Below are 13,080 nucleotides of genomic sequence, written 5' to 3' on the forward strand. Positions count from 1 at the left end.
TACTGCCCTATTCCCCATCGACTGCCCCATCTACTGCCCTATTCCCCATTTACTTCCCTATCACCCATCTACTGCCCCATTCCATATATACTGCCCTATTCTCCATCTACTGCCCTGTTCCCCATCTACTGCCCCATTCCACATATACTGCCCTATTCTCCATCTACTGCCCTATTCTCCATCTACTGCCCTATTCTCCATCTACTGCCCTATTCTCCATCTACTGCCCTATTAACTGCCCCATTCCCCATCTACTGCCCCATTCCCCATCTACTGCCCCATCTACTGCCCTATTCCCCATCTACCGCCATATCTACTGCCCTATTCCCCATCTACTGCCCTATTCCCCATCGACTGCCCCATCTACTGCCCTATTCCCCATTTACTTCCCTATCACCCATCTACTGCCCCATTCCATATATACTGCCCTATTCTCCATCTACTGCCCTGTTCCCCATCTACTGCCCCATTCCACATATACTGCCCTATTCTCCATCTACTGCCCTATTCTCCATCTACTGCCCTATTCTCCATCTACTGCCCTATTAACTGCCCCATTCCCCATCTACTGCCCCATTCCCCATCTACTGCCCCATTCCCCATCTACTGCCCCATCTACTGCCCTATTCCCCATCTACCGCCATATCTACTGCCCTACTCTCCAGCAACTACCCCAGCTACAGCCCTATTCCCCATCTACTGCCTTATTCCCCATCTACTGCCCTATTCCCCATCTACTGCCCTATTCCCCATCTACTGCCCTATTCCCCATCTACAGCCATATCCCCCCCATCGACTGCCCTATTCCCCATCGACTGCCCTATTCCCCATCGACTGCCCTATCTATTGCCCTATTCCCCATCTACTGCCATATCTACTGCCCCATCTACTGCCCCATCTACTGCCCCATTCCCCATCTACTGCCATATCTACTGCCCCATCTTCTGCCCTATTCCACATCTACTGCCCCATCTACAGCCCCATTCCCCATCTACTGCCCCATTCCCCATCTACAGCCTCATCTACTGCCCCATCTACTGCCCTATTCCCCATCTACTGCCCTATTCCCCATCTACTGCCCTATTCCCCATCTAATGCCCTATTCCCATCTACTGCCCTATTCCCAATCTGCTGCCCTATTCCCCCATCTGCTGCCCTATTCCCCCATCTGCTGCCCCATCTCCTGCCCTATTCCCCATCTACTGCCCTATTCCCCATCTGCTGCCCTATTCCCCATCTACTACCCTATTCCCCATCTACTACCCTATTCCCCATCTACTACCTATTCCCCATCTAGTGCACTACTTTTGACCAGTGTCTATAGAGCACTATATGGGGAATAGGGAACACTATATGGGGAATAGGGAACACTATATGGGGAATAGGGAACACTATATGGGGAATAGGGAACACTATATGGGGAATAGGGAACACTATATGGGGAATAGGGAACACTATATGGGGAATAGGGAGCCATTTGGGACACCGTCAATGTTTCAATAAGTGTTCCTCACCCGTAGAAGCTCTCAGCAGGAAAGGCCTCGGTGATGACGGGGTCCTCCATGTAGTGAAACACCTGCCCAGGTACACTCCTCTCTGCCTTCCCAAACAACACCCTGACTGTCAGCTCTGCTGTCTGGTTACTGGGGCTGGTCCTGCACACCAGGTGAGTCCCATTCACCTCCTCAACACTGGGGAAGAGAGGAGGAGAGAAGAGAGACAGAGAGTTATTATTATGGTGTCTGTCTGGTTAGTCCCATTCACCTCCTCAACACTGTAGCAGGGTTATTGTGTGTGTGTGTGTGGGGTGGGGGGTGGGGGGGGGGTGGATACACAGAGAGAGAGAGAGAGCGCGAGAGACAGCGCGAGACAGACAGCGTGAGACAGACAGCGCGAGACAGACAGGCGAGACAGACAGCGCGAGACAGACAGAGACAGCTAAAGCAGTCCCATTCACCACCTCAACACTGTAGCGGGGTTATTGTGTGTGTGGAGACAGAGAGAGCGAGCGAGAGACAGAGAGAGCGAGCGAGATACAGAGAGCAAGACAGACACAGAGAGCGAGACAGCTAAAGCCGTTATTGTAGCAGGGCTTACATGTAGCAGGGTTGTTGTCCTACGTATGCAGTCAGGTCCTTCCTCTGTCCTGTTCGTAGCCGAGTCCCCTGGACTGTCAGGCTGGTCCCTCCTGATACAGGGCCCTTATCAGGGACAATACCAGTCAACTGGGGGTCCTACACAGAGGGAGACATGTTTATACCATAACTGTAACTCTGGACTGTCAGGCTGGTCCCTGCTGATTCAGGGCCCTTATCAGGGACAATACCAGTCAACTGGGGGCCAGATTCAGCGTGGTTAATAGTCACATGTACAAGGTTGCAGGTGTGATTTCAGGGTACAGTGAAATTCACTGAGCTCCAACATGCATGACTAAGTTAACCTGTTGGGGCTAGGGGGCAGTATTTTCACGGCTGGATAAAAAAACGTACCCGATTTAATCTGGTTACTAATCCTACCCAGTAACTAGAATATGCATATACTTATTATATATGGATAGAAAACACCCTAAAGTTTCTAAAACTGTTTGAATGGTGTCTGTGAGTATAACAGAACTCATTTGGCAGGCAAAACCCTGAGACATTTTCTGACAGGAAGTGGATACCTGATGTGTTGAATTACCTTTAAGCCTATGCCATTGAAACACACAGGGGTTGATTAATGTTTTGGCACTTCCTATTGCTTCCACTAGATGTCACCAGCCTTTACAAAGTGTTTTGAGTCTTTTACTGTGAGATCTGACCGAACAAGAGCCATGGAACGGTGATGGCCGATTAGACTCTGGCGCGCGAGTTCATGTTGGGTACCCTCGTTCCAATACGTTATAAAAGAGAATGCATTCGTCCACCTTGAATATTATTCATGTTCTGGTTAAAAAGGCCCTAATGATTTATGCTATACAACGTTTGACATGTTTGAACGAACGTAAATATATTTTTTCCCCTCGTTCATGAAGTGAAGTCCGGCTGGCTTAGATCATGTGCTAACAAGACGGAGATTTTTGGACATAAATGATGAGCTTTTTTGAACAAAACTACATTCGTTATGGACCTGTGATACCTGGAAGTGACATCTGATGAAGAGAATCAAAGGTAATGGATTATTTACATAGTATTTTCGATTTTAGATCTCCCCAACATGGCGGCTAGTCTGTATCGCAACGCGTATTTTTCTGGGCGCAGTGCTCAGATTATTGCAAAGTGTGATTTCCCAGTAAGGTTATTTTTAAATCTGGCAAGTTGATTGCGTTCAAGAGATGTAAATCTACAATTCTTTAAATGACAATATAATATTTTACCAATGTTTTCTAATTTTAATTATTTAATTTGTGGTGCTGACTTGACTGCCGGTTATTGGAGGGAAACGATTTCCTCAACATCAATGCCATAGTAAAACGCTGTTTTTGGATATAAATATGAACTTGATAGAACTAAAAATGCATGCATTGTCTAACATAATGTCCTAGGAGTGTCATCTGATGGAGATTGTAAAAGGTTAGTGCATCATTTTAGCTGGTTTTATGGTTTTGGTGACCCTGTCTTTGAATTGACAAAACATTACACACAGCTATTGTCAATGTACTCTCCTAACATAATCTAACTTTATGCTTTCGCCGTAAAACCTTTTTGAAATCGGACAACGTGGTTAGATTAAGGAGATGTTTATCTTTCAAAGGGTGTAAGATAGTTGTATGTTTGAAAAATTTGAATTTTGACATTTATTTGGTTTCAAATTTGCCGCTCTTGAAATGCACCTGCTGTTGATGGAGTGCACCACGGGGGGGACGCTAGCGTCCCACCTAGGCCATAGAGGTTAAAATCAATTTTCATCCGTTTCAAGCTAACCCTCCTAATGTCATTTTGACCCCACATGGACTACGACAGTGCCAGCTCCAGGCATCTGTCGTAAAACGGTAGGAAGCAGCCTTGTAATGTCATGTACTCGTGCTCCAGTTTGGCACAGGGTTTTTGCCCCGTGAAGTGAGTGTGTGAGTGTACCTGGTAGGTGAATGTCTGCAGAGACCGTCCTGGTTCTGAGTCTCCCACGGTAACAATGACTGGTCCCTCCGTCTCCTGTTTACTGGGCTGGAGCTCACACACTATCCTGGAATACACACACACACACACACACACACACACACACACACACACACCTGACCTTAAGCCTTGTAGTCTGAAGCCTTGTTCACGTTCGAATTGACTCAAATAAAAAACATTTATAACTGACTGGAACCTGTTCTTTTCCCGCAGTCTGAACGGTCAAATCTGATTCCTGGCCGTGCGCCTTGTGTCTGAACGGTCAAATCTGATTCCTGGCCGTGCGCCTTGTGTCTGAACGGTCAAATCTGATTCCTGGCCGTGCGCCTTGTGTCTGAACGGTCAAATCTGATTCCTGGCCGTGCGCCTTGTGTCTGAACGGTCAAATCTGATTCCTGGCCGTGCGCCTTGTGTCTGAACGGTCAAATCTGATTCCTGGCCTTGCGCCTTGTGTCAGAATGGTCAAATCTGATTCCTGGCTATGCGCCTTGTGTCTGAACGGTCAAATCTGGTTCCTGGCCATGCGCCTTGTGTCTGAACAGTCAAATCTGATTCCTTTTCCCTCTTGGAGTTACGTTGTATTGTTTTTGGGCTGCGTCCCTGGTGAACATTCTTTAAAGGGTGGTGCCTTTATTTTTGCACACCCTGCACTCCGTTCTTTGCATATTTTTCCGTGTGAATATTTTATTAAACTTAATTCCCGGAATCATCTGTCTCCTGCGCCTGACTCCACCTCTCCTGATTACTCACGCCACCCGTTGTGACATTTTTTATATAAATATGAACTTGATTGAACAAAACATGCATGTATTGTATAACATAATGTCCTAGGATTGTCATCTGATGAAGATCATCAAAAGTTAGTGCTGCATTTAGCTGTGTTTTGGGTTTTTGTGACATATATGCTTGCTTGAAAAATGGCTGTGTGGTTATTTGTGCCTATGTACTCTCCTAACATAATCTAATGTTTTGCTTTCGCTGTAAAGCCTTTTTGAAATTGGACAATGTGGTTAGATTAACGAGAGTCTTATCTTTCAAATGGTGTAGAATAGTCGTATGTTTGAAATATTGAAATAATTGCATTTTTTAGGTTTTTGTATTTTGCGCCACGCGATTCCACTGGCTGTTGAATAGAGTGGGACACTAACGTCCCACCTAGCCCATAGAGGTTAACAGTGTTCTGACGCTGTGGTTTTAACGCTCATTTGCTCGTTTATGTGAAAAGTGACGACGTCAGGAAGAACAGCTAAATAGGGACCTCAGCTTGACAGACAGACAGACAGACAGACAGACAGACAGACAGACAGACAGACAGACAGACAGACAGACAGACAGACAGACAGACAGACAGACAGACAGACAGACAGACAGACAGACAGACAGACAGACAGACGACAGACAGACAGACAGACAGACAGACAGACAGACAGACAGACAGACAGACAGACAGACAGACAGACAGACAGACAGACAGACAGACAGACAGACAGACAGACAGACAGACAGACAGACAGACAGACAGACAGACAGACAGACAGACAGACAGACAGACAGACAGACAGACAGACAGACAGACAGACAGACAGACAGACAGTAATTACCTGGTAGAGATGAGGTACCCATGGGACTGAGGCAGGCAGCTGACCCCAGCTACAGTCACTCCTCCCTGGATGTCCTGGTAGTGCATCCCCAGGTTGGACCCACGGATTGTGATCAGAACGCCTCCCTCCACCGGACCACTCACTGGCTGGATCTGACAGGGACAGAACAGGACAGGAGAGGACAAGACAGGAGAGGACAAGACAGGAGAGGATAGGACAGGACAGGACAAGACAGGAGAGGACAGGACAGGAGAGGACAGGAGAGGACAGGAGAGGACAGAGCAGGAAAAGGGGTTTACTAATATCCAAAAACAACATGGTAAAGGAGTTGAACAAACTAAAGTCTCAATGTTGTTTGTATCACTTTAGTCTCAATGTTGTATTTGTATCACTAAAGTCTTCATTAGAAAGCATCTCAGATCCTAATGAACCTGATTCCAGAACAACACTTCTCTTGAGACAGTTTATAAATACGGGCCCCGAATCCCAGGTACGGGCCCCGAATCCCAGGTACGGGCCTCGAATCCCAGGTACGGGCCCCGAATCCCAGGTACAGGACAGTAATGTTCAGAGCGATGAGTACGTGTACCTGTGTGATCTGAGGCGAGGACAGGTGTCAGCGGGCCCAGGTGAGCTGCTACAGGAGAGATTGTAGACACAGCCTGGCGTCTCTCCACCACACCAGACACAGCCGTACCCAGAAGACACCGCTCTGCACTGGCTACAGTCAGACTGGCCCACTGAACAGTCATATAGCTGCACTGTGGGTGGACAACACAACGCACCAGTTACCACCAATGTCAAAGTATATTTTTAAAAATCCACTTTAATTGTACTCCAAGAGTTGACAAATGTACATTTTCTTCATTCTCAAGTGATAGCAGTGAATGGAACACAGTGTAGAATACAACAGAGATGTCTCACGTCTGAGGATGGGAGCAGTGTCGACGCGACGGGAACCTCTTTGTAGATAGATGGGAGCAGAGTACTCCAACTGTTTCAAAGGGTACTGGAACTGAGAGAGGCGGGCAGAGAGAGGAGAGGGCAGAGAGGGGAGAGGGCAGAGAGAGGAGAGGGCAGAGAGAGAGGAGAGGGCAGAGAGAGAGGAGAGGGCAGAGAGAGAGGAGAGGGCAGAGAGAAGGGCAGAGAGAGAGGAGAGGGCAGAGAGAGAGGAGAGGGCAGAGAGGGGTAGGTAGAGAGGGGTAGGTAGAGAGGGGTAGGTAGAGAGGGGCAGGCAGAGAGAGGAGAGGGCAGAGAGAGGAGAGGGCAGAGAGAGGAGAGGGCAGAGAGAGGAGAGGGCAGAGAGGAGAGGGGTAGGTAGAGAGGGGTAGGTAGAGAGGGGTAGGTAGAGAGGGGCAGGCAGAGAGGGGCAGGCAGAGAGAGGAGGGCAGAGAGGGGAGGGCACAGAGGGGAGAGGGCACAGAGGAGAGGGCACAGAGGAGAGCGCAGAGAGAGGAGAGGGCCGAGAGAGGAGAGGTCAGAGAGAGAGGAGGGCAGAGAGAGGAGGGCAGAGAGAGGAGGGCAGAGAGGGACAGGCAGAGAGGGACAGGCAGAGAGGGACAGGCAGAGAGGGGCAGGCAGAGAGGGGCAGGCAGAGAGGGGCAGGCAGAGAGGGGAGGCCAGAGAGAGGAGGCCAGAGAGAGGAGGCCAGAGAGAGGAGGCCAGGGCAGAGAGGAGGAGAGGGCAGAGAGGAGGAGAGGGCAGAGAGGAGGAGAGGGCAGAGAGGAGGAGAGGGCAGAGAGAGGAGAGGGCAGAGAGAGGAGAGAGGGCAGAGAGAGGAGAGAGGGCAGAGAGAGGAGGAGAGGGCAGAGAGAGGAGAGAGGGCAGAGAGAGGAGGAGAGGGCAGAGAGAGGAGGAGAGGGCAGAGAGAGGAGGAGAGGGCAGAGAGAGGAGGAGAGGGCAGAGAGAGGAGGAGAGGGCAGAGAGAGGAGGAGAGGGCAGAGAGAGGAGGAGAGGGCAGAGAGAGGAGGAGAGGGCAGAGAGAGGAGGAGAGGGCAGAGAGAGGAGGAGAGGGCAGAGAGAGGAGGAGAGGGCAGAGAGAGGAGGAGAGGGCAGAGAGAGGAGGAGAGGGCAGAGAGAGGGAGGAGAGGGCAGAGAGAGGAGGAGAGGGCAGAGAGAGGAGGAGAGGGCAGAGAGAGGAGGAGAGGGCAGAGAGAGGAGGAGAGGGCAGAGAGAGGAGGAGAAGGCAGAGAGAGGAGGAGAGGGCAGAGAGAGGAGGAGAGGGCAGAGAAAGGAGAGGGCAGAGAGAGGAGAGGGCAGAGAGTGGAGGGCAGAGAGTGGAGCGGGCAGAGAGTGGAGGGGCAGAGAGGGAGCGGGCAGAGAGGAGCGGGCAGAGAGGGAGCGGGCAGAGAGGAGCGGGCAGGGGAGGAGAGGGCAGAGAGGAGAGGGCAGAGAGAGGAGGAGAGGGCAGAGAGAGGAGGAGAGGGCAGAGAGAGGAGGAGAGGGCAGAGAGAGGAGGAGAGGGCAGAGAGAGGAGGAGAGGGCAGAGAGAGAGGAGGGCAGAGAGAGAGGAGGGCAGAGAGAGGAGGGCAGAGAGAGGAGGGCAGAGAGTGGAGAGGGCAGAGAGTAGAGAGGGCAGAGAGTAGAGAGTAGAGAGGGCAGAGAGTAGAGAGGGCAGAGAGTAGAGAGGGCAGAGAGTAGAGAGGGCAGAGAGAGGAGGGCAGAGTGGAGAGGGCAGAGAGGAGAGGGCAGAGAGTGGAGGGCAGAGAGGAGAGGGCAGAGAGGAGAGGGCAGAGAGTGGAGGGCAGAGAGTGGAGGGCAGAGAGTGGAGGGCAGAGAGTGGAGGGCAGAGAGTGGAGGGCAGAGAGTGGAGGGCAGAGAGTGGAGGGCAGAGAGTGGAGGACAGAGAGTGGAGGACAGAGAGAGGTTATTATTGTTATAACATTGTTATATATAAAGTCATACTATATTTGTAAGACACAATGTTGTGGAATGTTATTAAAATTATATGTAAGGGTTTATTTTTAAATATATGTTTGTTTGTTTTTAAATATTCACTACCAATCAAAAGGTTTGGACACACCTACTCATTCAAGGGTTTTTCCTTATTTTTCCTATTTTCTACATTGTTGAATAATAGTGAAGACATCAAAACTATGAAATAACACATATGGAATCATGTAGTAACCAAAAAAGTGTTAAACGAATGCTTTTCTAACAGTCTTGAAGGAGTTCCCACATATGCTGAGCCCTTGTTGGCTGCTTTTCCTTCACTCTGCGGTCCAACTCATCCCAAACCATCTCAATTGAGTTGAGGTCGGGTGATTGTGGTAGCCAGGTCATCTGATGCAGCACTCCATCACTCTCCTTGGTCAAATAGCCCTTACACATCCGGGAGGTGTGTTTGGTCATTGTCCTGTTAAAAAACAAATGATAGTCCCACTAAGCGCAAACCAGATGGGATGGCGTATTGCTGCAGAATGCTGTGGTAGCCATGCTGGTTAAGTGTGCCTTGAATTCTAAATAAATCACAGACAGTTGCACCAGCAAAGCACCCCCACACCATAACACCTCCTCCTCCATGCTTCACGGTGGGAACCACACATGCAGAGATCACCCGTTCACCTACCCTGCGTCTCACAAAGACACGGCGGTTGGAACCAAAAATCTCAAATTTGGACTCATCAGACCAAAGGACAGATTTCCACCGGTCTAATATCCATTGCTCATGTTTCTTGGCATAAGCAAGTCTCTTCTTATTATTGGTGTCCTTTAACAGTGGTTTCTTTGCAGCAATTCAACCATGGAGGCCTGATTCACTCAGTCTCCTCTGAACAGTTGATGTTGAAATGTGTTTGTTACAGCAGAGGTAACTCTGGGTCTTCCTTTCCTGTGCCGGACCTCATGAGAGTCAGTTCCATCAAAGTGCTTGATGTTTTTTGCGACTGCACTTGAAGAAACTTTCAAAGTTCTTGAAATGTTCCGCATTGACTGACCTTTATGTCTTAAAGTAATGATGGACTGTCATTTCTCTTTGCTTATTTGAGCTATTCTTGCCATAATATGGACTTGGTCTTTTACCAAATAGGGCTAACTTCTGTATACCACCCCTACCTTGTCACAACACAACTGATTGGCTAAAATGCATTAAGAAGGAAAGAAATTCCACAAATTAACACCTGTTAATTGAAATGCATTCCAGGTGACTACCTCATGAAGCTGGTTGAGAGAATGCCAAGAGTGTGCAAAGCTGTCATCAAGGCAATGGGTGGCTACTTTGAAGAATCTAAAATCTAAAGAACATTTTGATTTGTTTCACACTTTTTTGGTTGCTACATGATTCCATATCTGTTATTTCATAGTTTTGATGTCTTCACTATTATTCTAAAATGTAGAAAATAATACAAATAAAGAAAAACCCTTGAATGACTAGATGTGTTCAAACTTTTGACCGATAGCGTGTGTGTGTGTGTGTGTGTGTGTGTTTAAGTGTGTGTGTGTGTGTTTAAATGTGTGTGTGTTTAAATGTGTGTGTAAGTATGTGTGTGTTTAAGTGTGTGTGTGTGTGTGTGTTTAAGTGTGTGTGTGTTTAAGTGTGTGTGTGTTTAAGTGTGTGTGTGTGTTTAAGGTGTGTGTGTGTGTGTGTTTAAGTGTGTGTGTTTGTGTGTGTGTGTGTGTGTAAATACCTGGTGGACAGAGCATGTAATGGTGGTAACCTTGGTTTCAGGGTCATTCTTCAGAGTGGCGTTCAGTTTAAGCTCCTCCCCACAACGACCACCACACAGGAATACTGTTCCTCGCCCTGAAGATGACAACACACCTGTCTCAGTGTCAACACACAATCACCTGTCTCTGTCTCAGAGTCCAACACACAATCACCTTTCTCTGTCACAGTGTCAACACACAATCACCTGTCTCTGTCTCAGAGCATCAACACACAATCACCTGTCTCTGTCTCAGTGTCAACACAAACACCTGTCTCTGAGCATCAACACACAATCACCTGTCTCTGTCTCAGTCTCAACACACAATCACCTGTCTCTGAGCATCAACACACAATCACCTGTCTCAGTGTCAACACACAATCACCTGTCTCTGAGTATCAACACACAATCACCTGTCTCAGTCTCAGAGCATCAACACACAATCACCTGTCTCTGTCTCAGAGCATCAACACACAATCACCTGTCTCTGTCTCAGTGTCAACACACAATCACCTGTCTCTGAGCATCAACACACAATCACCTGTCTCTGTCTCAGTGTCAACACACAATCACCTGTCTCTGTCTCAGTGTCAACACACAATCACCTGTCTCAGAATGTCAACACAATCACCTGTCTCTGTCTCAACACACAATCACCTGTCTCTGTCTCAACACACAATCACCTGTCTCAGAATGTCAACACACAATCACCTGTCTCTGTCTCAGTGTCAACACACAATCACCTGTCTCAGTGTCAACACACAATCACCTGTCTCAGTGTCAACACACAATCACCTGTCTCAGTGTCAACACACAATCACCTGTCTCAGTGTCAACACACAATCACCTGTCTCTGTCTCAGTGTCAACACACAATCACCTGTCTCTGAGCATCAACACACAATCACCTGTCTCTGAGCATCAACACACAATCACCGGTCTCTGTCTCAATGTCAACACACAATCACCGGTCTCTGTCTCAGTGTCAACACACAATCACCGGTCTCTGTCTCAGTGTCAACACACAATCACCGGTCTCTGTCTCAGTGTCAACACACAATCACCTGTCTCTGTCTCAGTGTCAACACACAATCACCTGTCTCTGAGTGTCAACACACAATCACCTGTCTCTGATTGTCAACACACAATCACCTGTCTCTGAGCATCAACACACAATCACCGGTCTCTGTCTCAATGTCAACACACAATCACCGGTCTCTGTCTCAGTGTCAACACACAATCACCGGTCTCTGTCTCAGTGTCAACACACAATCACCGGTCTCTGTCTCAGTGTCAACACACAATCACCTGTCTCTGTCTCAGTGTCAACACACAATCACCTGTCTCTGAGTGTCAACACACAATCACCTGTCTCTGAGCGTCAACACACAATCACCTGTCTCTGAGCGTCAACACACAATCACCTGTCTCTGAGCGTCAACACACAATCACCTGTCTCTGAGCGTCAACACACAATCACCTGTCTCTGAGCGTCAACACACAATCACCTGTCTCTGAGCGTCAACACACAATCACCTGTCTCTGAGCATCAACACACAATCACCTGTCTCTGTCTCAGTGTCAACACACAATCACCTGTCTCTGTCTCTGTGTCAACACACAATCACCTGTCTCAGTGTCAACACAAACACCTGTCTCTGAGCATCAACACACAATCACCTGTCTCTGTCTCAGTCTCAACACACAATCACCTGTCTCTGAGCATCAACACACAATCACCTGTCTCAGTGTCAACACACAATCACCTGTCTCTGAGTGTCAACACACAATCACCTGTCTCAGTCTCAGAGCATCAACACACAATCACCTGTCTCAGTCTCAGAGCATCAACACACAATCACCTGTCTCAGTCTCAGAGCATCAACACATAATCACCTGTCTCAGTCTCAGTGTCAACACACAATCACCTGTCTCTGTCTCAGTGTCAACACACAATCACCTGTCTCTGAGTGTCAACACACAATCACCTGTCTCTGATTGTCAACACACAATCACCTGTCTCTGATTGTCAACACACAATCACCTGTCTCAGAGCATCAACACACAATCACCTGTCTCAGTCTCAGAGCATCAACACACAATCACCTGTCTCAGTCTCAGAGCATCAACACACAATCACCTGTCTCTGTCTCAGAGCATCAACACACAATCACCTGTCTCTGTCTCAGAGCATCAACACACAATCACCTGTCTCAGTGTCAACACACAATCACCTGTCTCAGTGTCAACACACAATCACCTGTCTCAGTCTCAGTGTCAACACACAATCACCTGTCTCTGTCTCAGTGTCAACACACAATCACCTGTCTCTGAGCATCAACACACAATCACCTGTCTCTGAGCATCAACACACAATCACCTGTCTCTGTCTCAGTGTTAACACACAATCACCGGTCTCTGTCTCAATGTCAACACACAATCACCGGTCTCTGTCTCAGTGTCAACACACAATCACCGGTCTCTGTCTCAGTGTCAACACACAATCACCGGTCTCTGTCTCAGTGTCAACACACAATCACCTGTCTCTGTCTCAGTGTCAACACACAATCACCTGTCTCTGAGTGTCAACACACAATCACCTGTCTCTGAGCGTCAACACACAATCACCTGTCTCTGAGCGTCACACAATCACCTGTCTCTGAGCGTCAACACACAATCACCTGTCTCTGAGCGTCAACACACAATCACCTGTCTCTGAGCATCAACACACAATCACCTGTCT

At 48.3% G+C, this 13,080-nt stretch overlaps 1 protein-coding gene and 1 long non-coding RNA gene across 2 annotated transcripts in view; both read right to left on the reverse strand.

The window, feature by feature from the left end:
• The window catches only part of LOC106591394 (plexin-B3), a 253,396-nt gene extending 247,297 nt beyond the window's left edge, over positions 1-6,099 (reverse strand). The window contains exons 1-5 of the mRNA XM_045713905.1: positions 6,088-6,099; positions 5,696-5,847; positions 4,056-4,161; positions 2,098-2,234; positions 1,515-1,691 (exon numbers count right to left, since the gene is read on the reverse strand). Of these exons, the coding sequence (XP_045569861.1) occupies positions 1,515-1,691; positions 2,098-2,234; positions 4,056-4,161; positions 5,696-5,847; positions 6,088-6,099 (584 nt within the window). The remainder of the gene's footprint in view (positions 1-1,514; positions 1,692-2,097; positions 2,235-4,055; positions 4,162-5,695; positions 5,848-6,087) is intronic.
• A 222-nt stretch (positions 6,100-6,321) lies between these two features.
• On the reverse strand, positions 6,322-10,401 carry LOC123739587 (uncharacterized). Its single transcript, XR_006767768.1, has 3 exons — positions 10,321-10,401; positions 6,620-6,710; positions 6,322-6,456 (listed from the first exon to the last, which is right to left on the reverse strand). It is a non-coding gene; the product is annotated as an uncharacterized lncRNA (long non-coding RNA).
• Positions 10,402-13,080: the final 2,679 nt, after the last annotated feature.

This window comes from Salmo salar, unplaced genomic scaffold (genome assembly GCF_905237065.1).
Source record: "Salmo salar unplaced genomic scaffold, Ssal_v3.1, whole genome shotgun sequence".
NCBI lineage: Eukaryota > Metazoa > Chordata > Actinopteri > Salmoniformes > Salmonidae > Salmo > Salmo salar.